The sequence below is a fragment of the Larus michahellis genome, chromosome 8 (genome assembly GCF_964199755.1).
Source record: "Larus michahellis chromosome 8, bLarMic1.1, whole genome shotgun sequence".
Taxonomy (NCBI): Eukaryota; Metazoa; Chordata; class Aves; order Charadriiformes; family Laridae; genus Larus; species Larus michahellis.
Window position 1 is genome coordinate 55,751,706 of NC_133903.1, and position 27,469 is coordinate 55,779,174.

The 27,469-nt window shown below is 53.7% G+C and overlaps 2 protein-coding genes across 9 annotated transcripts in view; both read left to right on the forward strand.

Moving 5' to 3' along the window:
* PDE4B (phosphodiesterase 4B) overlaps positions 1-11,259 on the forward strand; it is a 219,712-nt gene extending 208,453 nt beyond the window's left edge. For all 8 annotated transcript variants that reach the window (XM_074598310.1, XM_074598309.1, XM_074598317.1 and 5 more), the window contains 8 exons: positions 2,483-2,661; positions 3,220-3,318; positions 3,457-3,621; positions 4,037-4,136; positions 4,785-4,939; positions 5,036-5,158; positions 6,165-6,347; positions 9,166-11,259. In XM_074598310.1, the coding sequence (XP_074454411.1) occupies positions 2,483-2,661; positions 3,220-3,318; positions 3,457-3,621; positions 4,037-4,136; positions 4,785-4,939; positions 5,036-5,158; positions 6,165-6,347; positions 9,166-9,531 (1,370 nt within the window). In that variant the 3' untranslated portion in view covers positions 9,532-11,259. The remainder of the gene's footprint in view (positions 1-2,482; positions 2,662-3,219; positions 3,319-3,456; positions 3,622-4,036; positions 4,137-4,784; positions 4,940-5,035; positions 5,159-6,164; positions 6,348-9,165) is intronic.
* A 14,210-nt stretch (positions 11,260-25,469) lies between these two features.
* Positions 25,470-27,469, forward strand: part of SGIP1 (SH3GL interacting endocytic adaptor 1) — a 56,845-nt gene continuing 54,845 nt past the window's right edge. Inside the window, exon 1 of the mRNA XM_074596701.1 lies at positions 25,470-25,613. Within this exon, the coding sequence (XP_074452802.1) occupies positions 25,604-25,613 (10 nt within the window). The 5' untranslated portion in view covers positions 25,470-25,603. The remainder of the gene's footprint in view (positions 25,614-27,469) is intronic.

The window sequence follows — 27,469 nt, forward strand, 5'->3', positions numbered from 1 at the left end:
GTGACCATTTGCATATAAAACGAAGCTCAGCACAGGACCCTCATGTATGTACCTCTGAGTCCAAAGGCTTCAAATGCTGCATATATGTGGGATGCCGGAGCTCGTGGGGGACTCACGCCCTGCGGTTAAGACGGCCCGGAACGCATTCACTGTATGACACACAATTATTTCCATTAAGAGATTTTGAAGTGATTTCAATAGCCAGTTGCAACTGGAACTGCTGCGTGCATTTAGGACACAGCACATCATTAATAATCCATATAAGTCTGGAGCTGCTTTGTGGGAATCCATTGGCCCTGTCTTATCACTCAGCTTAATCATGACATCCAGAACATGAATTAATACAGGGAGGAGAAGCAAGACTTCTAGCTGCCAGCCAGCGGCCGCTTCTTCAGCTGGAGAGCCTGGGGCATACACAGCATGCCGGGGAGCATGACCACCGTGGCATTTTCAGGGAGTTTGTTGTTCATCAGCTCTTGCCAGCGGGCATCTGGAGCAGGATGTGCTGCAGCAGAAAGACCCAATGTGGCTTGATACCGTGGACCTAATATTAACCCAATAAACCACACGTACACTCAAGCTAGCGGAGTCTATATCTCAGCAGGGGCTAATTAGCTGAAGCTGTGTTATTCCCCGTACTCAGGCTGGGTCAGGTAACTGCATTTCCCTTTGCAGGTCTTGCCAATGGTCTTGTTCATTCCTGCTCTGCTGCTTCTCACATACTGTGTCACGGTGACGTGCTGGCCGTTTTGCGGCAGTATGAGGGCCACTCAGCCACTCAGGGCCGTCTTAACGCCGAGTGGTGCAGGCTCTCCAGATTGGGCCAGATTGCAACTTGATTGCTCATCTTAAAAATAAACGAGTAAAGCTTTTAAAAGGATCTTCAAGCTTTTTTAGGAAGTCATGCTGTTACATTTTTATGAATTACTTATTTCTCCCCTAAAATTTGGTTCAAAATGAAGAGAACACACAAAATCACAAGAGTCTACAACTGAGGAAGCGGAACAAACAAAAAAAAAGTAATATGTGAATAGGACATTCCTTTACATCCACACAGTGTTTGTTAGATGGGGATAAATTACAGATATTAAAACCAGATCACGTGACTTCATTCAGTCTCTTGACTTTAGTAAATGAGCTGAGGAAGCACCAAGAAGCAATGTCCTCTGCAGAGGGGCCAGTCCTGCAGCCAGCGTCTGGTCAGTGAGAGCGAGGACGCCAGCTTTAGGTCCCTATGAAGGACGAAGATGAAAAACGGTGGTTTTCTCATTGGCCACGTCCCATAAACAGGGAAGATCACGATGGCCTTCCAGCACATTCCCTTTCCTAAGGGGCGAGGGGTGTTGCTGCCGCCACCACCGTGGGGACACGATTCAACAAATTAGAGATTTCTGTTCAAGAATGTCCATTTTACGCTGCCTTAGCGTTAGTCATTGCTAAGGAGATTACATAGAGGAAAGTCCTTCTGTTGTTCAGCAAAAACACACAAGGGGAACACCCACTGATGTCAGCCCGACTGTTGCTGTGAATAATGGCTTCCTTCTTAATTGCAGTGTTGCAGACACACTGGTAGTTCTTATTTCGGAGCTTTTTAATTAAGCCAAAGCAAAAGTAACTAATGCCTAAATGTCTAGTCCCTTCAGAGGTCCTCAGAGATGCAAAGGCACAAAGAGGTTATAGCAGCCTTTTCTAAAAGTTCATGAAAAAATGGTTAGTATGGAAGTAATGAGCCACTGTATCTCCGTTTTAATGCAGCAAATAAATCAGTTGTAAAGGCAGTAAGCAGGATATGTGGATAGATTTATTTGCTAAACACACCCCCACCGCCAAGTTTGTGCCCCACTAGGTGCCTACTTAATGCGTACGAATATTGTTACTGTCTCTGAGCATGACAAGAGAAGTGTGGCCTGTGCGTTGTGTGTTATTCTATACGTATTTGTAAAGGGCAAACCGTTAACAAATCAGTGACGCCAATTTGTTGGTGTTTTAAGAGCAGGGGGTATGGAGAAGGGTTTGGCCCTAATAAGTACCAGTAGAGTGAATGTGAAAATATATGCTTATGTACTTTATTGAGGAAAACGTGTTGTTTGAATATATACGCTTTATTTTCCTGAAAACAGTTAATAAAAACTAATTGAGATCTAGTCATAAGCAGAAGCTGGTGTCCTTCAGTTGTGGAGAGCTATCCCCTGGACATTGCCTGTGTCCCCAAGGGATGCAGCTTGAAAATGGCTACGATGAAAGCGGCCCTTCATGGGCTCCCTGGGAAGGTTCAGTCTTGCAGAGGGCAAACAGAGGTTCTGTGACTATTTTACTTTGATTTTGGTTCAGTTCGGTCCCAAAATTAGAGAAGGCCCCACAGCAGGTTTGGAACTGGTGTGTGGAGCCACTTAATCAGCAAAGCTAAGGGTTGATTTTGGGGGGAGTGATGGGTGCTCACGCTGCAAACGATGTTGACTCGTTTCACCTTTATTTGTTACAGACAAGCAGAATGATGTGGAGATTCCTTCTCCCACCCAGAAAGACAGAGAGAAGAAGAAAAAACAGCAGCTCATGACGCAGATCAGTGGAGTGAAAAAATTAATGCATAGTTCAAGCTTAAATAACACCAGCATTTCACGATTTGGTGTGAAAACAGAAAAGGAAGACCATCTGGCCAAGGTATGACAGATTCTTGCAGTATTATCTGGAAGCTGGGGATGGACTGGCTGGATGGACACCCCCCCACCCCCCGCACCTCATAAAACTGGAATGGGTATCCCTGGTGTCATGTGGCCATTACAAATGCTCTAATTAATGGTACCAGGCCCTTACAGCATATTCTGTGATCATAAATTCCTTGAAAATACCCCTAAAATAATTTTAAAAATGTGATGAAAGCTGAGGAGAGCAATTATCAAACACAGGAACGTGTAACAACGCTACGCCCAGCAAACTGGCTGCGGGGCCTTTGTCTCTGTCAGGGCATTTCTTCTTGCTACCTGGAAACACACATCACAAATTAACTCTCCTGCCACACAGAGAGATGTCGTCTCCTTGGACAAGTGCTTTGTTACTCTGTGTTCGTGTACTTTATTAAGTACGCGTGTTCGTGCATTTACATGATTACCATAACGAAGATTGAATTTGCATCTTTTTAAACTTTTGGAAAATCCAAATGATAAATGCAGAATTGTCTTGAAAAATATTGTAACCATTCTCTTTTTGTCCTTTCAAAAGGAACTGGAAGATCTGAATAAGTGGGGTCTCAACATATTCAATGTTGCAAGGTATTCCCACAACAGGCCGCTCACCTGCATCATGTACGCTATATTTCAGGTTCGTGATTTTCTGATCAAATTTGCAGTTCTTTTGCAACGCTATTTTAGTTTCTAATCACTTTCTGTTTTGTCACCTTCTACAATATGACATCCTTATTTGATATATGCATGTGTGCTTGTACCATTCCTTATACAGGAGCGAGATCTGCTAAAAACATTCAAGATCTCATCGGACACTTTTGTAACGTACATGATGACGCTAGAAGACCACTACCATTCGGACGTAGCTTACCACAACAGCCTCCACGCTGCCGATGTTGCCCAGTCCACGCATGTCCTGCTCTCTACCCCTGCGCTGGATGTGAGTTACCTCGGTTGAGCTAAGTGCTTTGTGGTGGGCAATCCTCGTGTTGTAATGTGGGGTGGCGGCTTAAAAACATCACGCTGCCTATGTGAACACGGGAGAAAAACCTGAAGCTGATTCAATCACCAGTAGCACTCAGACTTGCAAAAAGCGGCGTGCTGCCTGCTCCTCTGAGGGCTCAGTTTATTGCCAGGGAAATCACCATTAAGGAATTTCAGCAGCAGCTTTGCCTGGAAGCCCTTTTTCATCTTAAAGAGCACATGCTGCTTGTAGACCTTTCTTCTGAGTAAATGTCTCGTCCTCAGAAAACTCATTTAAAAAGCACAATTTGTTTCTCTAAAGGAGCTTCCCAAACTGTTGAGAGATAAAACATAAGGACAAATTTCTGACAAATTCCTTTTTTCCTTCCTAGGCTGTCTTCACTGATTTGGAAATCCTTGCTGCAATTTTTGCCGCTGCAATTCATGATGTGGATCACCCCGGGGTCTCCAATCAATTTCTTATTAATACAAGTGAGTTTTCCATTACAGCGAGGTCACAGATTATGGCTTTCAGACTGCATTGCTTTCTCAAAATATTGTGCAGTAAACTAGTTAGAAGTTTTGAAATAAATCAGTAATTAAAATGAAATTCCTAACAAAGGAAGCTATTGTAGTGCAATTTGCAAAGTGCCCTTGAATCTTGCGGATATTACTACTTGCTAACGCATAATAATTCTTCCAGTTCTGAGTGCAAATTTTATCGTTAATATAAGATAAGTAATGCTATTGCTATTGACAACAATAAAGCTAAATATTGTGGTTCATGCTGTGTTCTGCAACAGGCTAAGCATGTATCTTGATTCCAAAATATGGGTATTGTTCTTTTTTGGAAAGCGTGTGTGCGGGATTCGTGCTTTCTGTTGTCAGTGATTCTGAAGCCCGTAACTAAGTCAACCGAGTACTATTTTGTTCATTAGGACCGAGCAAAGGGCTGTTTATATTATATGCATATGTGCTCGGATTAGAAAACCGCACGCTCTTGGCACACATGAAGCGAAAAAGAAAACTTTTTGCGATTTATTGCATACAGATAAACATTTCAGTACCCAGGACAAGCATTTGCTGTTTGAAATCACACATTTCACATGCCGGAGTCACATATTTGTGTTGTTTCGCTAGATTCCGAACTAGCCCTGATGTACAACGACGAATCCGTCTTGGAGAACCACCATCTTGCTGTGGGTTTCAAACTGCTTCAAGAGGAGCACTGTGACATCTTCCAGAACCTGACCAAGAAACAGCGTCAGACGCTCAGGAAGATGGTGATCGACATGGTATGAGCTATGCACGCGCTGCTCCTCTTCTTAAACAAAAAACTGGCTGCTTTGTCTGGTTGCCCTTACTGAGGTCCTGTTTTCACTTCTGTAAAGGTGTTGGCGACAGATATGTCCAAGCATATGAGTCTCTTAGCTGATCTGAAGACTATGGTGGAAACTAAGAAAGTGACCAGTTCAGGAGTCCTCCTTCTGGACAACTACACAGACAGAATACAGGTACGTCAGCCAGGTTTCCTGGATTTTGTGTATTTTGATCAGAACTGAAGAAATCACGCTCCTCTTTCTACTGTGGCTTTTCAATGGACCATACAGCTACTGACTGACCTAAATTTTCAGCAATCGTTTTCTTCTGTTCCGCACCACAGAGAGGTACCAGGTGGTCCCATATGTTTTAAAGATTTAAAGCATGGAACTGCGAACATGCATATTCTTCTGAAGTTCATCTATATGGCTGAGGTTTTGAGAGCTCCCGAATTTCCTTGCTGCTTTTTCCCATTTGTTTCTCCAGTTGAAAAAGTATAGCGAGATTGCTATAGCATTGCAAGATTGCAAGGATTTAATTTGTAACTCCATACCTAAAGCAACTTGCACTGAGCTGAAATTAGTGAGGTACAATCTGTTCCCTATGTAATGTAATCCTTGATTTACCGAAATGACAAAGCAGTACTGGAACGGGGTCACGTAGTCAGCAGGACAAGATCCATCCTGATCTTCCCTCCACTTTGATGGCCAACTTCTTAAGAACAGCCCCATGGGAAAACTCTCCTTACCTTTATTTTTTTGTTTAAGACTGCTGATGTTAAAACAGGTCACTCTGTTGCCGTCTAAATCCTTGCGGCCACGGTTAGTCAGGCACTTTGTTTGTGTGCGTGGAAGGGACATTACTCAGTTAATAAAGTAGGGGCATTTAACCATCTGAGAGCGTGGAAATAAATTTTGAATGGTGGGAAGCACCTGCATTCAAAACCAAACCTGTATGATGTAATGAACACTACGTTAAGTGTCGAGTTGTCTGAAAAACATAGAGCACATTTTACTTTAGAGGCGGACCGTAGCAGGTCGTCTTATATACAGAGATGTTTCGATGTTAGTATTTTTATAGGCTGTTGCATAATCGAAGAGTCTTGTGGTTAAATGTTCTGAATGAAGCAAGCAGATACAGCTTGAAACCGTCCTCTTTTTCCATTTGATTTTATGAGTTTTCTGATTAATGTAATTGCAGGTTCTCCGAAATATGGTACATTGTGCGGACTTGAGTAATCCCACAAAGTCTCTGGAGCTGTACCGGCAGTGGACGGACAGGATCATGGAGGAGTTCTTCCAGCAGGGAGACAAAGAGCGAGAAAGAGGAATGGAAATCAGTCCGATGTGCGACAAACATACAGCGTCAGTGGAAAAATCACAGGTAATTGGCTGTGAGCTGCATTTTTGTACTGCCTAAGCTTGTATTTTTAAAGCAGAGACAAAATTCATCTGCTTTCTCTAGCACAATTAGGCAAACAGCCAGCTGTTCAGAGGGTTGGTTCTGATTGACCCTGACATCCAGCTGTGCCTGAAGCTCATACAGGCTGGCGAGGCTGTTCAGAGTCCTTTAGGTACCCCTTGGCGTCTCCTCATTTCCAAATGCGTGTTCATCTTGCCCTGTTTGCGTCCCTGTTTCCAGAGTGAGTTGGTTCCCCAGGCTTGAAAAGTGCAATTCTGATCACCCCTTCCTTCTGCCACGTCTCTTCTGCCTTCACGCCCTCCGGCCTCCTTAATTAGCACCTCCTAGACCTACTGATGTCGTACCCCGTGTTAGACGTTTATAGCAATGCCAGCCCCATCGCACTGCAGGGTTCGGAGCTTCTCCCAGCTGAAATCCACTTCAGGACACTGGGAAAGTCTGGGTGTCGGTCATCATTCAGCCTCGTGCAGAGCAGTTTTGCAGTGCGTGATCTGGCCGGTTAAGTTAGAGGTCTGATGGAGCTGCTGTGTGCCGGGTGAAGTCAAAGAAATATTTATTTATGTCAGTACAAACCTTAAAAGGAGCTGGATGTGTCTTGTTTTTTGAGATTAACTGGCTCATGCCTAGTTCTGATTCATAGATTAAACGGTTTCGAGGTCAGATTTTGTTCTGACCTGTGTAGCACAGGCTGTAAAATTTCACCCGGTTAGTCTGTAATGAAGCCGGTAATTTATGTTTGCCTAAACATATTCCAGTCTTTATATAATGGTGTCTTGGTTGTTGTTTTTAAATGACTCGAGCAAGTCATCATCGAGGTTTTTCAGCTTGAATAAGTAACAAAATTGATGATAATTATTTCCAAATGTCCTCTTGGGCTAAGCCAAGTGGTTTCAAAATTATTCACTCAACCGCATGGTGATTTTGTTGGAAAAATCTGTCTTATTTGTTAACCTAACAAGAAATGAATCCTTCAGCCAGGCTTGGCCAGAAAATGCCCATGTGCTCCGCATGTGAGCTCCAATTAATTTTTTGTTTCACATACGCACTTCATAGAGGTTTCAAAATGGCATTTTTGCTATGTAAAAAGAACAGGAATTACACAAAATGGCTACCATTGAAATCCCAACTAGCGGCAAAGGAGAAAGGGAGGTGGCATGTCCCTTCTGGTGTGAAACAGGGAACTGATGGGAAAATAGTACGCAAGTGTTTCGAAGCTCTAGATGGTACCTCTTTGCATCAAAAGATTTGAGGACCGGTGCTCAGCCATTTGGCCAGCTGTTCCGTGATTAGGGACCTTTGTTTAAAGAAACAATGACCTGGTGACGAAGTGACCGGTCTGTAGCCATTAGTGCCATACAGCCCTTGAGCGTTTTGGGTGGCGGTGAAGCCATCAGCTAACCCTACAGAACGATTTTTTTTTTTTATTTTTTTTTTTCACTTTAAAAGTGCTCCGGAACATGTGCTGCAGGAAATTTTCATCACCTTTTTGTTTAAGCTGCCTCAACAGTATGTTACAATTGAACGTTAATGGTTCTATTGACATCCTGTTGTGTCTGAAGGAGGCATGTGCGATTTCCAAAGCAAACATCTGCACGTTGAGCCTGGCCCCTCTGAGAGCCATTTTCCTGCTGCACAGAAATGTTGTCCAGCGGAGTGAGGAGAGAAGTGACACATTCTGCCAAGACGGAAGAATTTCAATCCTCTTTATGGCCATTCAGTTTTCTCCATCCTGGACGTACGTCCTCTTAGTCAGACAATTGAAAAACGATTTAGCTCAGAGCTTACGCGCCGGCCGGCGGAAGGACTGACGGACTCGGCCGCAACCCTCACTGTTTCCACCGCTGGCACGTCACTCCATGGGAGTCGGGCACCAGCGGTCTGTCCGCCTTCGAGCAGGAGGAGTAATTCTTGGGATGAGCTGACCTGCTTTCTGCGCTCTGCCCAAAACGGCATGAAAGGGAAGGAAAGGATAGCTCTACCAGGGCGGGCTCCGCAGAGAAACACGGTGGCTGCTTTGGCGGAGTAGAGGAGAAATGCGGAAATGTTTAAAGATGCAGCACCACAAAACAGTTCAGAATAGGTACAAACTACACCCCGTAGTAAAACACACCTAGAGGCCAAACTTCAGTCCATACGAGCAGTGATGTTCGGCGTAAGGCCGGCTGCTCACCCCCGGAGTGCTGGCGTTTTCACAGCCGCCAGCCGCGTGCATACCCGGGGGTAACGGCAGAGCTGCCGTAAATGCACCGCCCTTGTCCACAGTCACCAGGGAATCCTGTCAGAGAGACAGCGAACTTTCTCCGTGCTTAGGGCAGAGGCGACAATCATCGAAAATGCCTCTCTGCACTAACAGCTGGTGAGAGGCATCCCTCGGTGGGGTGTTCTGTCTTCAAAGTGATGGCGTACCCCGACTCCCGCGGGGCAGGGCCTGAGCCGCTAGTCAGGAAGGGACATCGACGGGGGTATTTAAAATCACGCGTGCGACCAGGGGTGGGACCGGCAGCTCCATCGCTGGATTTCCCGGAGACTCCTACTTTTAGTTAAACTCTCACCCGAGGTTTGATTTTGGATGAGATGTCAAGCTAGTCCAACGCTGTAGGTGCGGCTTTGGGTATCGGGTGGTTGTGTCTGCAACTGGACTGGGCTGGTCTGGGGACTTGCTCTGGGGCGGGTATTTTGCCTGTAAAAATCATGTATTAACAGCATTTGAGCTTTTTAGTCACCCATCTGCTCCCAGCCGTTGCCTTCCCCTAAGCGTGCATGTTCCTGTCTTTCTCAGGTGGGATTCATTGACTACATCGTCCATCCGCTCTGGGAGACGTGGGCTGACCTGGTGCAGCCCGATGCCCAGGACATCCTGGACACGCTGGAGGACAACAGGAACTGGTACCAGAGCATGATACCTCAGAGCCCCTCTCCTCCGCTGGAGGAGCGGGGCAGGGACTGTCAGAGCCTGATGGAGAAGTTCCAGTTTGAACTGACGCTGGAGGAGGAGGATTCGGATGGACCGGAGAAGGACGGCGAGAGCATCGGCTACTTCAGCAATACAAAGACACTCTGCGTGGCCGACCCGGGGGAAGAGGATTCACAGAGGGAGGCGAACATAGAAATTGTGACAGAAGATACGTCTCCCGTCGACACATAATGTCCTGTACCCGTGTGAGTGGATTTTAAACACTTAAGGAGCATGCAGGCAGTCTCACGGACTAGCCTGCAGCCTGGGTCTGAGGCCTGTGTCCAACGTTGGCTGAAAGATCTTCCCAGCTACTTGAGATTGGAGTCAGGGTTAAAGATCGTGTAGTGAATGATTGCTCAGGAAATTAACAGGTGATTTACGTTGTGGTTCCAGCCTTGTCAGCCAAGAGCATCGTGTTGTCCTGGAGCTGGCTTGGGTTGTGACTGAAGAGTAAATGACACACAACTGAGAGATTTTATACTGTTAGTTTTGGAATTTATACCAGTTAGACTGATAGAAACTACTGATTAATAACTCTCCATATAAAACCTGTCCACCTGACCACCTGTCTGCAGACCTGTGTGCCTTCTTTGTAAACACTTTCATGTCTTTTCAAGAGTCTATTAATTAAATACACGGAGTTTAGTATAAAAAGCGACACAAAGTGTTTCAAAATTGACGGATACTTTTTTGATTCTTCCTGTTACAAGAGCAGTCTTCCTTTTCTCATGGGCAATACCTGTCACTTTATTGCGGTTAATCACTTTTACAGACTAAACGGAAGGGAAACCCTCTGTTTTGCATTACTGCACCTTTAATCGTTTTCTTAATACCCCAGGTGACCCCTTTAAAGTCGCTTCATGCCATCGCGCGCCATCTCTGTTTGCTCGCTAGGAATAACAGTATTTTTTCCTCAACGGGGTTTTATTTTTGTCGTGCGCGGGACAGAGGGTAGTTTGTTTCCCTGGCACAGCGCAGTACCTATAGCAGTAAGCGTGATGAGGCAGCGTGTGACGCGCGTTCCCCCTCGGCAGCTCCTTGGCTCAGTGGAAGTTGCACGCTCGGGTGTTTGTGTTTCTCTCGCCCATGGTTCACGTTTCCTAGGTTTAGGTCCACCATCCTCCTGCACTGCCTTGAGCTCTAACACCTCCATTACTGTTTATAACAGTGTATTTATTACGTAATGTATATACTGTAATGTTTTGTAAGTTATTAATTTATATGAATTAACATTGCCTGTCGGCGGCGATGTTAATTGTGTAGAAAACTCGGAATAAGAGTTGCCTTTTTTTCTCGTAACCTTTTGTATTGCATAAAATACAAGAACCTGAACATAGCTGAAGAGACAGACGCAACCCAGGAAGGGCATTCGGGTGGCAGCCGCCCGCGGGGGGCTTGTCTTCACGGCGAGCCTGGGCCGGGGGGACGGACCGGACCCCCACCCCGGGCAGCAGGCGAGCGGTTGGAAGTGCCGAAAACCTAGAGGGGTGGGGGGGAACTGAAAAAAAACAAACAAAAAAAAGAAACCCCTGCGAATGGGCCGGCTTTTAAATGTCACGTTCCAATTTCTGAACAACCCAATGTGAATTTCTATGACAAAAATGTGAACTGATGTAATAATTGTGCTGTGAAACTTCTTCTGACAAAGCTTGTCCGGCATCGTGAGCGGTGTCAATCTCAGTTTGTAAAATATGTTTCAAGCTTTTGGTCCAACTTGTGACTAACTAGTTAATGAAAATAGCACAGTTGTGCATGATCAATGGGTTTGTATGTCTGTTGAACACTGCATTGTTCCAGGTGGTTATTTTATTGTTTCCAAAAGTTTCACACAATGTATGTTATAGTATTATATATTGTGTTCAGATGCATTCTTAAAGAGATTTTTATATGAAGTGAATAAATGAAAGCATGACCCTGCCTGTGGCTCTTTGTGCTGCTTTTTTCCGCAGGTCGGCGTGGGCAGTGTCCGGGGCGAAGGCGGCTGGCACCCGGCAAAGCAAAACCCAACCTGTCGGACACGCAGAGCCCTTGTCTTACGAACGGGAAGAGAAGGGTTCCTGCGGCCAGAGGGCACGGCCGCCCTCTCCGTCGTGCCGGCTGCGAGACCTTTGCCTTCCTGAGCGGCAGCCGGTGGGGGAGCGGGGCCGGTGCCGATGGCAGCGGCGACAGGAAGGCGGTGCAGACAGGAAGGCGATGGCCACAGCCGGCAGCGCAGCCTTCGCCTGGCGCGGGGCGGCACCGGGGCCGGCTCGCGGGATGCTTTCATGTCCTGGCCTGACCCAAAACAACTGATTTTCCAGTAAAAAAAACATCCTGCCGGCAGGCGGTGGGGGGGTGAGGGGACTGAGGGGACCCTGCGCCACCGGGGACTCCCCCTGGGCCGCCCTCGCTGCGGGTGATGCCGGGAGAGCCGGTGGTAGCCAGAGGTGGATCTGCTGTAGCGCCGCGAGGGTCTCCGCAGGCTTTCCCCAGACTCGCTGGCTCCGAAACGACGCCAGGTGAAAGTGCGGAAGTGTGGATCCCAGTCCCACCCTGCCCTCCCATCCCACCTCCATGCAATCTCCTCTGCTCCGGCTGGAAGGGGGCTCCAAAAGAGTAGATGGGGCACTGAGGGACATGGTTTAGAAGTGGCTCTTGTCAGGGTAGGCTAAAGGTTGGACTCGATGATCTTAAAGGTCCCTTCCAACCTCAACAATTCTATGATTCTATGATTCTATGATTCTATGACCCTGGGCTTGGCCGCAGGCACCGGGACCGGATGCGGGGACACCCCCTGTGCCCACCAGCGACACAACGGGGTGTTCCACACAGCGCCTCGCCGGCGTTTGAACCGCTGGTGGAAGCCTCTTGGCGGTGCTGACACCAATTTCTCTTTTCCAGTGAATTCACTCCTGCGCATCGTCTACGTGCGCCGCTGCTGCGGTGGCTGCGCCCGGCCGTGCCCACGGCTCCCGGGGACGTGCAGAGATGGAAAACGAGTTATCGGGCTGGAAAAACCTCCGCAGCCCTGGGTGGAGCAAGCGGCCAAGTAGGACGGACAGCGAAGAGCTGAAGTCGCAGGTGACCCCCCGGCCCGCAGCCAGCGGAGGTGTGAGGGGGAGGCGCTGTGCCGGGGCGTGGGGCCGAGACGGGCGCGGGGTGCTCTGCCCTGGCCCCCCCGCGCCGCCAGCCCTCGCTTGCTTTATCTCGTTCCCTTCCAATGACCTAGTTCTGCCAGGCAGCGCCTTCGTCGTCAGCACAGGCAAACACGGCGATGCTGCTCCGGCGCTGAAATAACAACCTCCTTTCACTTCTCCTTCTCGGCAGCAGCAGAGACAACGCTCCCATGGCAGCCACCTTGCAAAACTAACCCCAGTCCCTCCTGTTTTCCTTCCATTTTTGGGGTGGGAGATCCCAGTTCAGGTGCGTGGCGGTTTGCTGGCTCACTTTCCCTCCTTTCCTCGAGGGACAAGGACGCGTCTTGGCTCTGCTTTACCGTCCTCCCGTCCAAAACTCCTGCTGGCCCCGAGCACCCCGTGGGGTTTGTGGTTTCCCTCAGCATCGGAAGCGCGTCCGCGTGCAGGCAGCGACACGGTGCTTCCTCCTCGCTCGTTAGCGGCCCCGATGGAGGGTGCTGATGGGTCTCTGCTCCCCCTCCCCGGGGCTCCCCCAGCGGGTGCAGCCGTGCTGCCTCCAACGACCCCCCGGCAGATCCTGGCTGCACCCAGAGGGGCTGGGAATCGCTGCTCCTCGGATACTGGGGGGAAAAACAGGGTGAAAAATGAAACCTGCAGCAAAACAGGGTGCAGAAAGCGTGTCTTTCCGGAGGAGGGGTGGCTCCCAGGTTTGCAACTGGGGTGTGCAACCAGCTGTGCAACCAGCTGTGCAACTGGGGTTTGCTGGGCAGGGTCACCGGGGCTGGGTCCAGGAGGGGACAAGGCTGGGACATGTGCAGGGTCGATGGCACAGGACCCCAGCCCAGCCGAGGGGCTCAGGACCTCCGGCCTCGGGGCTGCGGGACGGGGGGGGAACTCACGCCGCCCCCTCCTCGCTGCCAGCCCTGGTGATGGATGTTACCAACAGCCCCGGCTTCAGCGGTGGCCGAGTGGCAGCCGTCCTCGAGGACATAGTTTCCCGCTGAGGCCACAGAGCTGGGGTTTCAGGGGGGATTTCCACCAGCTGCAAACCCGCCGCAGGCATCAATCCTGGGGACGAGCCGCTGGTCGCTCGGCAGAAAGTACCTCACCGGCTGCGCAGGGACAAGGGTCCCGCGAGCCCCCGCCGCTGCCAGGAAACTTCTGACCCCGAGGTCGGCGTTGTTAATAGAAACCATGATGCAAAGAAATAAAATAATAAACCAGCTCTGTTGCTCTTTCCCATGGCGCACGGGCGCTGTGCCTGCTCTCCTGGGTGTGGGGACGGTTTTCCATGTTCTTTTTTTCCCCTCTCATCCGTAGGAGTTCGCGCCGCACGGCACGGTGCAGCCACCAGCGGTCCCTGCCGTGGCCCGAGCCCCTCGTGGTGTTCTCCACCAGTGAAAAGTGTTGAAGAAGTCTTGGGTTTCTTCCAAGAACGCAGATTTCTCATCTGAATAATGACACGCAGCGGCAGCTTTGTGCCAAGGCGTCGGGCTGGCATTTGGGGGTGTCCCATGCCCCTCACCACGGGCCTGGCTGGGGACAGGGACACGGGTCCCACCAGACACCGAACGTGGGGATGGCTGCAGCCACAGCAGTCACCTCCGCTTGGTGTAAGTAGCAAAAACACCTTCAGAAATGTGCTTTTATTGCCACGGGTGCTCGGTGCCTGGGAGCCGAATGCGTCTGCTCGTGTTTTGCCCGCACCAAGGTTTGCTTCACGTCCACCACGGTCATGCGGGGGATGCCCCATGTCCCCGAGCACACCACGGTCCGTGTCCCCGTGTCCCTCTGTGCGCCAGCCAGCGGGATGGAGCATTTCCCAGGTTACAGTCCAACCGTAAGGATGTGCAAAGCGCTGGAAGCGGTTTGCTAGCCAAGAAGATTTAGGCGCCACTGGCTTAGAGTTCACCTAAAAGTCCTACGGAAGAAAAAAAAAGAAATGAAAATCCGAAGCGTTGACAGTTTCGTAGTCAAAAACAGGAAGGAGCTGGGGGCTGGTGCACAAAGCACAGATTTTATCGAGTCTGTGGCGCTGGAACGGAGCCCGAGGGCTCACGGCCCCGGTAGCCCCACGCGAAGGGGAGGTGGGTCTCCCGGTCTAGCAGCGGGGACGCTGGCTGGGATCCCAGCGCTGGCCGGGAAGGACAGGGCTGCTTGTGGCCCAGCTGATGCGATATCAGATGTGTTTAGGTGTTCCAGCTCTCCCAAACGTCACTTTTGGGATGACACAAGGAGCCCGTCCTCAAGGACTCCCTGTCCCCAAGGGCTCCCCATCCCCAAGGGCTCCCCGTCCCCAAGAGCTCCCCATCCCCGAGGGCTCCCGTCCCCGAGGGTGTCCCCGTCCCTGCTCTCGCTGCACTATTTCTGGTCTATTGGAGGGTATTTCTGCCGTCCCAGTCAGATGCCATCACCACTCCTGTCATTGCAGCGCTGTGGGAGGTTGGGGACAGCGAAGCTCTGGCCCGCATGGGGCAGTGGGATGCGCCCCTGTTGTGGGGGGCAGCTCTGCAGCCCCCCTTACCCGCCCGCAGCAGGTCCTCTGGGGACACCCGTTCCCCTCACGGGGTTCCCCACCCCGCGACTCACTGGTGGGAGCCCTCGATTCACGCGCCCTGAGCTGGGGACAGCGTGTGCTGGTGGCACGGTTACGCGCGGGGGTGAGGGGGGTGGGGGGTCAAACACTGCCTTTGCTCGGGGCGGCTGCGGTTTGGCACCGTTGTGGGGGGCTGGTGAAGGGCTGACCCACAGGGGACAGCGGGACCAGCCTGGGGACATCCTCATCCCCACGGCAAGCTTCTCATTGCAGAGAGAAGGTTGCTGCAATTAAAAAAATACATATATTGCGGGAGAGATTTACCCGCAGGAGGGGGTCGTTGTTGGCAGCGGGTCCTGCTGCGGGTCCCACACGGGGTCCCCAGCTTCCCTGGGTCCCCCCCACCCCCGTTCCTGGTGTTTGAGGCACCTTCAGATGGGGCCAAGCAGAGGATTTTGGTTGGGTGAAATAGTTTATTTCTGGTTTATTTCCTCCTTTGCCGCCCTCCCACCCCGCTGCCTGGGGTGGGCCCCGTGCGCAGCCCTGCGCCCCGGGCTGCGCTTTGGGGTGCACCTCAGGGCGCACCGTGCGGCATTTCAGGCCTGACCGAGGGGGTCACCGCCACGCTGCGGCCAGATTTCAGGCTGCCACAACGGCAGGGCCAGGGAGCCGTCCCCAGAGAGCGCAGGTCCCCGTGGCGAGGGACTCAGCCCGCTGCAGCGCCCGCTGCCAGCCCCATCCTGCCCGCACACAGCTGCCTGCACATCTGCACAGCTCCATCCTGCCTGCACACAGCTGCCTGCACACAGCTGCCAGCCCCATCCTGCCTGCACACAGCTGCCTGCACATCTGCACAGCCCCATCCTGCTCGCACACAGCTGCCTGCACACAGCTGCCAGCCCCATCCTGCCTGCACACAGCTGCCTGCACAGCTGCACAGCCCCATCCTGCTCGCACACAGCTGCCTATGCATCTGCACAGCTCCATCCTGCCTGCACATCTGCACAGCCCCATCCTGCCTGCACACAGCTGCCTATGCATCTGCACAGCTCCATCCTGCCTGCACACAGCTGCCTGCACATCTGCACAGCCCCATCCTGCCTGCACATCTGCACAGCCCCATCCTGCCCGCACACAGCTGCCTGCACATCTGCACAGCTCCATCCTGCCTGCACACAGCTGCCTGCACATCTGCACAGCTCCATCCTGCCTGCACATCTGCACAGCCCCATCCTGCCTGCACACAGCTGCCTGCACATCTGCACAGCCCCATCCTGCCTGCACATCTGCACAGCCCCATCCTGCCCGCACACAGCTGCCTGCACATCTGCACAGCCCCATCCTGCCTGCACACAGCTGCCTGCACATCTGCACAGCCCCATCCTGCCTGCACATCTGCACAGCCCCATCCTGCCCGCACACAGCTGCCTGCACATCTGCACAGCCCCATCCTGCCTGCACATCTGCACAGCCCCATCCTGCCCGCACACAGCTGCCTGCACATCTGCACAGCTCCATCCTGCCTGCACATCTGCACAGCCCCATCCTGCCCGCACACAGCTGCCTGCACATCTGCACAGCCCCATCCTGCCTGCACATCTGCACAGCCCCATCCTGCCCGCACACAGCTGCCTGCACATCTGCACAGCCCCATCCTGCCTGCACATCTGCACAGCCCCATCCTGCCCGCACACAGCTGCCTGCACAGCTGCACAGCTCCATCTGCCGAGGTCCCAGACCACTGCACAGCGCAGCGCGCCCTGCGACACTGCGCAGCCGGGACGTGCACGGCGGGGGTGTCCACTGCGGGGGGGGACACAGCTCGGGGACGCACGGCAGGGACACGCACTGCAGGGACACACGCAGTCGGGGGCCAGCACAGCTGGAGCCATGCACAGCTGGAGCCCCAGGCAGCTGGAGCGGTTCATGGTGGGATCCCGAACAGCTGGAGACATGTCCAGCTGTGGCCCCACACAGCCGGGGCCGTGCACAGCTGGAGCGGCGCACAGCTGGGACCGTGTAGTGCTGGAGGCGTGCACGGCTGGGGGGGGGTCACACAGCTGGCGCAGCTCACAGCTGGAGCCCTGCACAGCTGGAGACTGAGCACAGCTGGTGCTTTAGCACAGCTGGATACTCACAAAGCAGGATCCATGCACAGCTGGATCCATACACAGCCACATACCTGCACAGCTGGATAACTGCACAGCTGGACCCACACAGCCGGAACCCCGCACAGCTGGAAGCAGTGGGTCCAGGCTTGCTTTGGGGTGCTCGCCTTTGGGGGTCTCTGCCTTTTCTGCCAGCTTGCACGGGTGTTTCCCGGCCCCAGCCCGAGCCCGAGCCCGAGCCCCTGCCCTCTCTCTGCTCTGGCATCATTCCCTCCTGCTCCAGCACTGCTCCCTCCTGCCCCAGCATCATTCCCTCCTGCCCCAGCACCATTCCCTCCTGCTCCAGCACCATTCCCTCCTGCCCCAGCACCATTCCCTCCTGCTCCAGCACCATTCCCTCCTTCTCCAGCACCATTCCCTCCTGCCCCAGCACCATTCCCTCCTGCCCCAGCACCATTCCCTCCTGCATCGGCACCATTCCCTCCTGCTCCACAGCAGCTCACGGTTTCACATTCCCTGTGCTGATGTGCAAGTGCAGCCGGTGGGATCCAAACCCACCTGTCTGACCCATCACCCAGCCAAGGCCCAGCTTCTTTTGTCTCCCACCTTCCCTTCCTCCCATCTAAAACACCACCTTCAGCTCCCACACATTTTTTTTGCAGAGTCTTACTATATGGGTCTTGCAGAAAATTCATTTTTTTACAAAAAAGGGATGAATGTTTCTTCCCCGGCCGTGTGAGCCATATTGTTGGTGGCTGGGGGAGGCAAACACGTGAAGGGAGGGCATTCGTGGGTGCTCGACCAACGTGACATTGCCACGACATCAAATGTGGGGAGTCACAAGGCTTGAGGTTACACGCCACAGCAGCAATAAAACCGAGTGTTTGACTTCCATTTGCCTTTAACTAGCCTGGCATCATCTCTCCACGAAGCGCGCTCCCACCCAGCCCACAGCATGTGTCTGGAAACACACTTGAAGGGTGAAAGAGACACCGGGAAGGACTGTGCCCTTTCCAGGGGGTTGGAGAGCATCTCCTCAGGGCTTTGGAAACCGGTGGGAGCAAACGCTTTCCCTCCTGCCTGCCCAGGGCACCGCGGGTCTTCGTTAACAGCACCCTCTGCCCCAGGGCTGCCGCTGCAGACCCCGCGCTGGGCTCTCGGGAAGGGTGGGTGCGACGGCTGTTATCACCCATAGGTGCACGAGCAACCACCCTGTCTGCAGCAAAATACAGGTAAATCCTCGCAGCAACCCCAAAGCACAGTCTTAGGGCTGGGGGAGCGCGCCCTGGGATCAGAGGTGTCATAGAATCACAGCATGGTTTGGGCTGGAAGGGACCTTAAAGGCCACCCAGTGGCACCCCCTGCCCTGGGCAGGGACACCTCCCACCAGCCCAGGTTGCTCCAAGCCCCGGCCAACCTGGCCTTGAACCCCTCCAGGGATGGGGCAGCCACAGCTTCTCTGGGCAACCTGGGCCAGGGGCTCACCGCCCTCACAGCCAACAATTTCTGCCTCACATCTCATCTCAGTCTCCCCTCTTCCACTGTAAAACCCTTCCCCCTCGTCCCATGGCTCCCCTCCCTGCTCCAGAGTCCCTCCCCAGCTTTCCTGGAGCCCCTTTAGGGCCTGGCAGGGGCTGGAAGGTCTCCCCGGAGCCTTCTCTTCTCCAGGCTGAACCCCCCCAGCTCTCTCAGCCTGTCCTCCCAGCAGAGGGGCTCCAGCCCTCCCAGCATCTCCGGGGCCTCCTCTGGCCCCGCTCCAACACCTCCGTGTCTCTCCAGTGCTGAGGGCTCCAGAGCTGGAGGTAGGAAGAATTTGCAGCAGAACAGCGGTAAGAATATTTATGCCTTAAACCAGCATATTTTTTCCATAACCTCCTTCTCAGCTGAGCTGTTTGGGTGAAACCTTCCCGCGCCCAGAAAAAACCAGCCCAAGGGGGGCACCTGTCAGAAGGCGGCCGCGGGGCCGGGTGGTGCCCGGCTGGGGTGTGGGGCGATGTCCCCGAGGGTGCCCACGCCAGACGCGCCCCGCGCAGAGAACAGGGTCCCCCCCGCCCTGGGTTCTGCCGGAGCCGCGCGGGTTTGTGCCAATTCGGCTCCCAGGGTTTGCTCCTGCGTGGTCAGGACTGTCGGGTTTTTTTTTTTTTAAACTATTTAAAGTTTATAAACCATCGCCCCTAGAGGGAAAAACACGTTTGAAGTATTGTTGGATTTCGAGCAGTGCAAAAATTCCCGGTTTATCTTCCAGTGGAGCTTCCCAGCCCAGAACTGCGGGATACCTGGGGCTGTGCTCCCCCAGAAGCCCCCCCAGAGCCGGCGCCGGAGCAGAAACCACATGCCTCTCCGCCTCACTTTATCTTGTTTTGCTGCGGATCACAGGTAATCCCAGTCTTTTTCTTGGAATTTCTTTTTTTCCCCCTTGCTAATTGATGGTCTAATTAAGCCGATGCTTAAACTACAGGGAAGAGGGGAAGAGCGCGGGAGCTCGGAGCCTGCGTTTCTTGGTGCTAACGTCTGACGAGGGGACAGTGTCCAAACGCGTGAAATTTCTTTGAAATACCCACAGCCGACACTGTTCCGAGTGAGTTTATTTGACATTTGGAAGCTGATGCCTTCTTCAACGCCCCCCCCGCCCCCGGCATGCTGCTGAGCCTCCTTTGCACCCTTGGGGTGCAGCGTTTCAAGGGAACGAAGGGCTTTCTGGGCAGAATTGGAGGAAATGGTGGTTTTGGGGCTCCCCTGCGTGTGTGTGCCCAGGGGCCAGATCCTGCCCGGCCTTCCCAGAGACGGGGGGGCTCATCCCTGCTGCCCCATCCCCGCACCCGACGGGGATGCTGCAGGCGGTGGGGTGCCCGGGGGCACATGGGGAGCCCCATCCCCACCCTGGCAGCGTGTCCGAGGCCGAAGCCCTTTGGGATCAAATCCAAAATGGTCTGTGATGAATAATCTCCCGGGCCAGGCGCGCGGTGTGAGTTGGGGGCTGCTGGCCGCAAACCCCCGTGGCCTGTGGGGCGCACGGGGACTTCGCCGGGGGTCCTGAATGCCTTCTTTCCAGCCAAAAAAAAAAAAAAAGTAATTAACAATGTTCCCTCTGCTGACTCTTTTCTGCGGAGTTGGGCGGTTTGTCCCTTTCAGGCCCAGCAATGGCGACAGCCCGGGGGGGCTCGGGGGGGTCCCCACCGCGAAGGGCTGGAGCATCCCCTGGACGGCCCTCAGCTGCGCCTCGGCCCCTGGGGCGTGGGGCTGGGGCAGGTGATTAACCTGATTAGCCCCTGATTAGCAGGGGTGTGGGTGGGGGCTGGGAGGAGCTCCTGCTGCAGGGGAGACCGCTGAGAGGAAGAGGAGGCTGTGGAGGAAGGTTGGTGGAGAAGGTGTCCATCCTGGCCGGGCAGAGGTGGGTTTCGGTGGCTGCTCCACCAGCGGTGCCGGTAAAAGGGAATTTGGGAGCTCGGCGCCTCTTCGCAGAGCGATTTGCGGCGAGGCGGAGCAGGAATCCCAGCGCCGGGCGTGCGTGGGGTTCCCATCCTGCCTTTGCGCCCCAGGGCCTACCCTAATTACCTCCGCTTACATGACAGCTATTAAATATGGCAGAGTTGGCTCCGGCAGCGTTAAATCTCTCCTCGAGCGTGCACTTTGTGCCTCCGCTCTGCCAACGCCCCCGTGCCACGGGGGCACCCAGCTGCTGCTTGGTGCGAGGGCCCCGCTTGGAAAAATGTGATTTTTTTGGGGGGTACGGAGCAGGGTTGCCGGCTCCGGCGCGTGGGTGCCGGCCGCCCGCCGTGTCCCGCTCGTCCCCGGTGATGGAGGCGGTCGGTCCCACCAGGCGCCGCGCTCGGTTTGAGGGGAACCACTGCCCCTTCCCAACCCTGTCGTGACTTGTGCCGCGGTGGCGACCGGGGGGAGTTGCTCGCGCCGAGGACGGTTTGGGGTCCGGCGGGATGCTGCTGTGCTGGTCCTCAGCCCGGGCTGGGCGCTTTGCGGGGGGCGCTTGGCACTATAGAGTGTGTTCAACGGGGCGCCGCTTGGGTGCGAGCCATGGTTTTGTGCCCCCAGGGCTGTTCCCTGTGTGCTGGGGGGGGAGCGGGGGTCCAGGGCATGCCTGTGCTCCTGTCGCTTCCCCGGCGAGCTTCTTCCACGCTCAAGTTTTTCCTCTTCTCTGAGGAGCCTGGTGCTTAGAGTCCGCCTTTAAATGTGGGATAAGCAGATTTTCCCCGGTGCTTTTGGCACCCCGTCGGGGTTCTCCTCCCTCTCCAAGCGAGCGTCCCGTGGGTGAGGGCTCGTTCACGGGGGTCCCGGCTCACTCCCGCATCCCTCGCGTCTCTCCTCGGAGCGGCTCAGTGAGATGGAAAGGGCTCGGCGGCTTTTTGCGCGTGGGAAAACTGGGGATAAATAGAGCAAAAAAAAAAAAAATCTAATAGAGCAGAAGGTAACGGGCTTCATTGTGGAGCGAGGAGCAGCTGCGTCCCGACAGGGGCCCCGCACCAGGGGATGCGCGGGGGTGCGGGGGCTGCTCCTCTCCCCCTGCCAGGCCAGGGTGCCCCCGCGGCCCCCGGTGCTCACTCCGGGGGGGTGACAACGAGCTCCTGGTGACGGGCAGGAAGGGACAAACCGGGGCCCGGCGGCTGGCAGCGCTCATTGCTGCGAGCTCCTCGGGCTGGTCCAGCCCTGCCCCATCCCGGGGGATGCACGTGGAATGCTCTGGCCGCGCAAAACACGATGCAGGGCGGTCGAGCACGGTAGCATCTCGGGGCACAACCGTTTTCGGTTGGGGTTGGCAGGTGGCGGCGTTTCCAAGAAGGTTGTGCGAGCCCTTCTGGTGCTCAGGGCCAGGCCGATGGGCTGATCCACCTCCGCAGCCTCCTGGGCCCGTTGAAGGCTTGGGTGAGATACTCCTGGTGGGGCGCTGTGTCTCCCAGCCTCATTCCCTGGTAGGGAGAAACCCTTAAAACAAGTATTCTTGTAAAAATGTCGCTTTATTAGAGCGCAAATAGCAGCCTGTGCAAGGGTTTGGGTTTGTCTTCAGCTGTTCCACAGCAAAGCACAAACATCCGTGTTCTCCTGCGTCCCAGGATTTACAACCTCCGGCAAACGCGCACCGAGCTCCAGCGCCCGGCACGGAGAAAACTAGTTTTATAGGGGGAAAAACAGTTGAACTTAGTTAGAAAGTCTGTTATGCAGGTGATGGGGGAGAAACCCGCGGTGATGGGAGCTCCCGGCGATGGGGCTGCCGGGGCGTCCGCCCTCGGCCATCCACCGCCCTTCCACCTGGGACGGATAAAGGGATGAGCTTATTTTTAGTAAAGGTTTAATTATGGTTTAGCGAAAGGGTCGCAGAGCCACGTACGGGGAGATGTAAACAATCCACCGGCTGCCCGTCGCTGCCGTTAATGCCGGGGGATTTGCCGGGGCCGGGCCCAGCGCGGGGCTGAGGTTGCCGGATTGGGGCTTTATTTAGCAAATCCCCGGTCGCGCTGCGCCCCGGGGCACCCGGCTCCTCCGCTCCTGGTGCCTGTCACATGGACCTACAGCATGACTCTGCTTGGAGATGAGTAATGCACTCCGGTGACTCATTTTCTGCCTTTTTGTGCTTTTTTTTTTTTTAAATCCATTGACTTCGTCGGTTGATGTTTACTTGCAGCTTCCTACCGCGTATCCTTCAGGAGCTGCCTGATATTTCCAGGGTTTTTTGCTGAGAAACGTCCGTGTGTCAGCTGGAGGGGTTGGAAATCGCTTGGAAATCCGTAAATGCCAATTTTACCTGGAAATGAGAGGGGTTTGCCGGCGCTGCCCTCCCTGGGGAGACGGGTGTCCTCCAGTGATGACCCGGCCTTTGGGAAGAGCCCGTGCAGGGAGCAGGTTCCTGATGTCGTTAGCGGCGGGTTAATTTTGCCCTCGGGAAGATGAGGTTTCGGTCTCGGCACGTGGCAGGAATTGTTTGATAAGGTGGAGGCATCCTGCAGAGCCCCCCAAAGCTGGAGCTGGGCTGTGGGTAGCGATAACCCAGGAGTTTCCCACCTGTGCTGATGGTGCAACGTGGAGGCTGCCATAAATCAGTGCGGAAATGGAGGAATTTGGGGAAGATAACTTATTTATCCATTGCCCAGCTTGGGAGAGGGTTTGCAGGGGAAGTTACAGCTCTTCTCACTTATTTAAGGAATATAACCCCTGTCGAGGAGCACCCCGACAAGCGTGGGAGGTGGGCTGCCGCGTCTGTCCCGGCTGGAAGCAGAGCCGCTGGGATGCGGGACGGCTGCGGCAAAAAAAAAAGTGTTATTTAGTGGAAAGGTGTTATTTCACTGCGGACGCGGCAGGTGTGTGCCCATCACCTGGGCATCCGGCCACCTGTGCCAGCCCGGTGCCTCGGCAGGTTTTGGGGCTGGTCCGGGGCAGCGGAGCGGCGTTGGGCGCGTTGCGCTCGCCCGGGGATTACAGGCGGATTTCCCGGAGGCGCCGGGCACCCTCCCCGCTGAAAGCGCAGGGCGCAGGATCTCCTTGCGGGGATTAAATCAACCATCTGTTAAATAATCCCGTCCCTCCGCCCGGGCTGCGGCGGCGTTTCGCGCCGACTGGGGTGGGTGAGGGCTGCGGGCCGGGGACACTTTGGGGCCGGGGACACTCTGTGCCAGAGACCCTGTTGTGGCGTCAAAGCTCATTTCCCCACTGGTGTATCCAAACCATCAGAGGTGCTTGGCCTTTGGATTTTTTTTTAATGGGGAAAAAAATGGGATTAAATGGGATTTTTTTGTTTTTTATTTTTAAATGAGGAAGAAAGAGATTTTTTGTTTTTTTCAATGGGGGGAAAAATGGGATTTTTTGTTTTTTTCAATGGGGGGAAAAAAATGGGATTTTTATGTTTTTCAATGGGGGAAAAAAATGGGATTTTTATGTTTTTCAATGGGGGGAAATGTGTTTGGTGTATTTTGTTTTTTTTTGTTTGTTTGTTTGTTTTTTAAATGGGGGGAATAAAAATGGGTTGGGTTGTTGGTGCTGGTGGTTGTAATCCCCGTCTTTGGGTGCCGAGCTGCGTCCGTGGCCTTGGTGACAAACCCACCTGTGTCCCCAGCCCCCGGGGTGGGGCTGTCCCCACTGTCCCTCGCAGCCGTGGGGGCTGTTTCAGGTGACCCCAGGACACGGCTCCCCTTCTCGCAGCCGTGCCTGGGGGATAAATCAGTGCAAGTGGTCCTGCAGCATCTTTTCTGCCAGCGAAAAAATTATCTAAGTGAGCTTTTGGAGCTGGTTAAAGCAATTTTTGCCTATTTTGTGTCTTGCGTATTTATTGGGGTAATTCTAGCAGTGTCCCGCGTCCCTCCAGCGTTGGCGTTGCCTGTCACCTCCTTGGAGCAGCTCTGAGAGGTGCTTTTCCAGCTGGCGAGGGTCGCACACCCCCTTGGTTGGGGGGGTACCGGGGGGGCTGCATGTCGGGGCTGCCAGGGAGAAATGGGGGGACGTGGCGGTTTGCTGGGACAGGCTCGTACCATCCGGCTCGTAGGATGCTGGCGGTGGCATACGGGGGGGTCCCCAGATGCTGGGGCTCAGCTCTTGCAGCCCCCCCCCTTCCCTCCCCAGCCTCTTTTGTTCCCCGCTCTGGCAATGCTTCGGCTGCTCTTCGGGCGACACGAATTCCCAGGCGCTCTCGGAAGGCGGTCGGGGAGAAATTTTTTTTTTTTTTTTTTTTTTTTCTTCCCCGCATCATCCTTTCGGGGCTAATTGCTGGCGATGTGACGTCAGCCCCATGGATTTCTCTCTTGAATGGCTGCGGGAGAGGCGAGGAGGGCCGGCCGCCCGCCGATGTGCGCCCAAGCTCGCAGCCGAGCGCGCCGGGGCTCGCACCCGCCGCTGACGGAGCGAGCTCTGCCGCCTTATCCAGGCTGGATTTATCTTTTTTTACCCCCCACCTTCATCATTCCCAGCCGGTCTCCCCTCACGCTCCTAATCTGACAGCGCCCGGTAATTAATCTGGCTCCCCCAGCCGCTGCGATAGGATTAGAGGGAGGGGAAGTGCGTCACGAGGTACGAAGAGGGGGTTATGCTTTTGGTGAAAGTGGTGGAGGGGGAAATGATAAATAAATAAATAATAATTAAAAAAAAAAAAAAAAGAAAAAAAAAAAAAAGGGAAATAGGTTGGTGTGTTCCCGGGGAGGGGGGGTTGTGTCGGGAGCGAGCGCGCATGTGAGGAGGTGCGGGGTGGGAGGGAGCGGCTGCGCTGCTGCCAGCGCCGGGGCTCGTCCTCCCTTTCTCTCAGCATCCTCCGGTGATCCTGGAGGTGATACAGGCACAGCAGCATCCATGGCCTGCCCGTAGCCTCGGCACTCGGGGGTGGCTTTTTCCCCCCACCCCCCCTCCCCTCCTTGTTATTCCTGCACCTAAGCCAGCCGGGGATCAGAAGCGTTTGATTTGAGGGCTTGCGTTAAGCATCTGGTAACCGGGATCGTGTTCTCCTGTATTTTTTTTATTTTTTTTTTTTTTCAGGCTCCTTGGAAATTGAGGAATGCAAGTCTGCCACCATGATGGAAGGTAGGTGATGATCTGAGCATGTCTTTCTGGCTCGCTGGAGTTTTTAAAGCAATGGTGGAGGAAGGAGGATGCTCTGAACCTGTGCTTGTGAATCCTTTTTTTTTAAAAAAAAAAAAAACCAACATAAAATAATATAAAAAAAATAAAATCCTCCCCTCCCCCTCATCCCAATCGAACCGAAGCACCCTGCCGGCGGATGGTGATGGTGTTATAATAATATCCATCCCATCGGCTTCTTTGCGGTTCCATGCCCAGCCCTGTGCGGGCAGCTGGGGGGATGCGACCCCCCGGCCCCTCCGGCTGGCGAGCGGCAGCCTGGGCAGGGAGAGGGAGCCCAGGCCTCGCCATTGAGGTCTTTTAAGCGTTATTTTACCCCCTGCTTGGAAACGCGCTTTCCCAGCCTGCCGTGATGCACAGGGGATGAGTTGAAGTGTTATCTGCACGCACAGAGCGGGGGCTGCGAAGCCTGTCCGTGACAGATGGGATTCTGTGGTTTTCCAGTGTTAGCTGTAGGGATGAGCAGCTTCTCGGTGGGAAACGAGGATATTTGAGTTTAAGGCAATTTTTGCCATGTTGGTGCCCCTGGTTTGAAGATGCAGGCTCCGGGGAGGAGGGGTGGGGGGGATGCTGGGTTGAGGCTTATTGGAATAAAAAAGGAAATGAGAAGGAAATATGGGCTCCGGGCACCAGATACTTCAGGCAGCGTTGCGAGACTGTGCGTCTGATCGTGTGTGGGAAAAGCCCCTGGGCATTTCTTAAAGAAATTTTAACCCGGGTCGTTTGTCTCAGCTGTATGTAAAGCGCTTTTTTTTTTTTTTTCTTTTAATGCCTTCTGGAGTAATATGCAGGGAAAGGAAAACTCTTTAATTTTTATTTTTTTTTTTTTTAGCAGAATACATACTTCAGGGCCAACAAGACCAAAATATTCTGGGGTGGGTTTTTTTGTGGTGTGTTTTTTTTGGTTTGCCTTTTTTTTTTTTTTATGGCCCTTTGGTGGAGGCAGAGCCGCATCCAGCGCTGGGCTCGCGGCGCTGCCGGCATGTTCACCAGCGGCTCCCCGGCCTCGTGAGATGACAGGCAGAAATTGGGCTGCCTCCCGGCGTCTCCCTGTGAATCCCGGTCTGCCGCCTTGCCCAAATTCACCTGGAAAGGCGTCGGGCTCCGCGTAACCGAGACGTCTTGTATTGACTTAAAATATTTGCCTAACCTCGGCAATTCCGGTGCTGTAAAGGCCATGTGGGAACACGCAGGAATTGCTGCTTGTCATTTTTTTATTTTTTTTTTGACTCCTTGGTGTTAAGGGAATAAGCGTCGTCGTCCCTTGGTATGAGGAAATGCCTTCAGTGTCTTCTCGATTACTGACGATGAAGTCTGAAGCGAAAGAGGTTTAATTTTAGGCCGTGACATCGAACTCATCCCGGCGTGCTCGCATACGTGACACGTTGGGAACCAGGCACGCGGCCTGTGCGAGGACGGGTAATTTTAGTGAAGACGTCGTTAACAACACGGTTCCCCTGAAAAGCAGAGGAATTAATGTAGATAAATTGAAGCTGGCCTGCTGTAATTCCTGGTTTGGGTTACTTAACTAGTCTTTGAGGCTGGTTGAGGGGGAAGGCGGTTGGGTTTTTTGTTTGTGTGGGCTGTTTTTTTTTTTTACTGTTTGGGCTAAAATCCGTAAGGATTTTTGCCTTGCTTGTGAAATGCCCGGGGTTTGCCACGGAGCGGGATCCTTGGCCGCCCTGGCCCGGGCGGGGGGATGCAGGCAAGGGGGCCCCGGCCCTGGAATGGGGAGGTCGGCCAAGACCCAGGCAGCCGGTTCCTCGGGCTCTGGCGGACGCGGAATCACTTCTCATGAA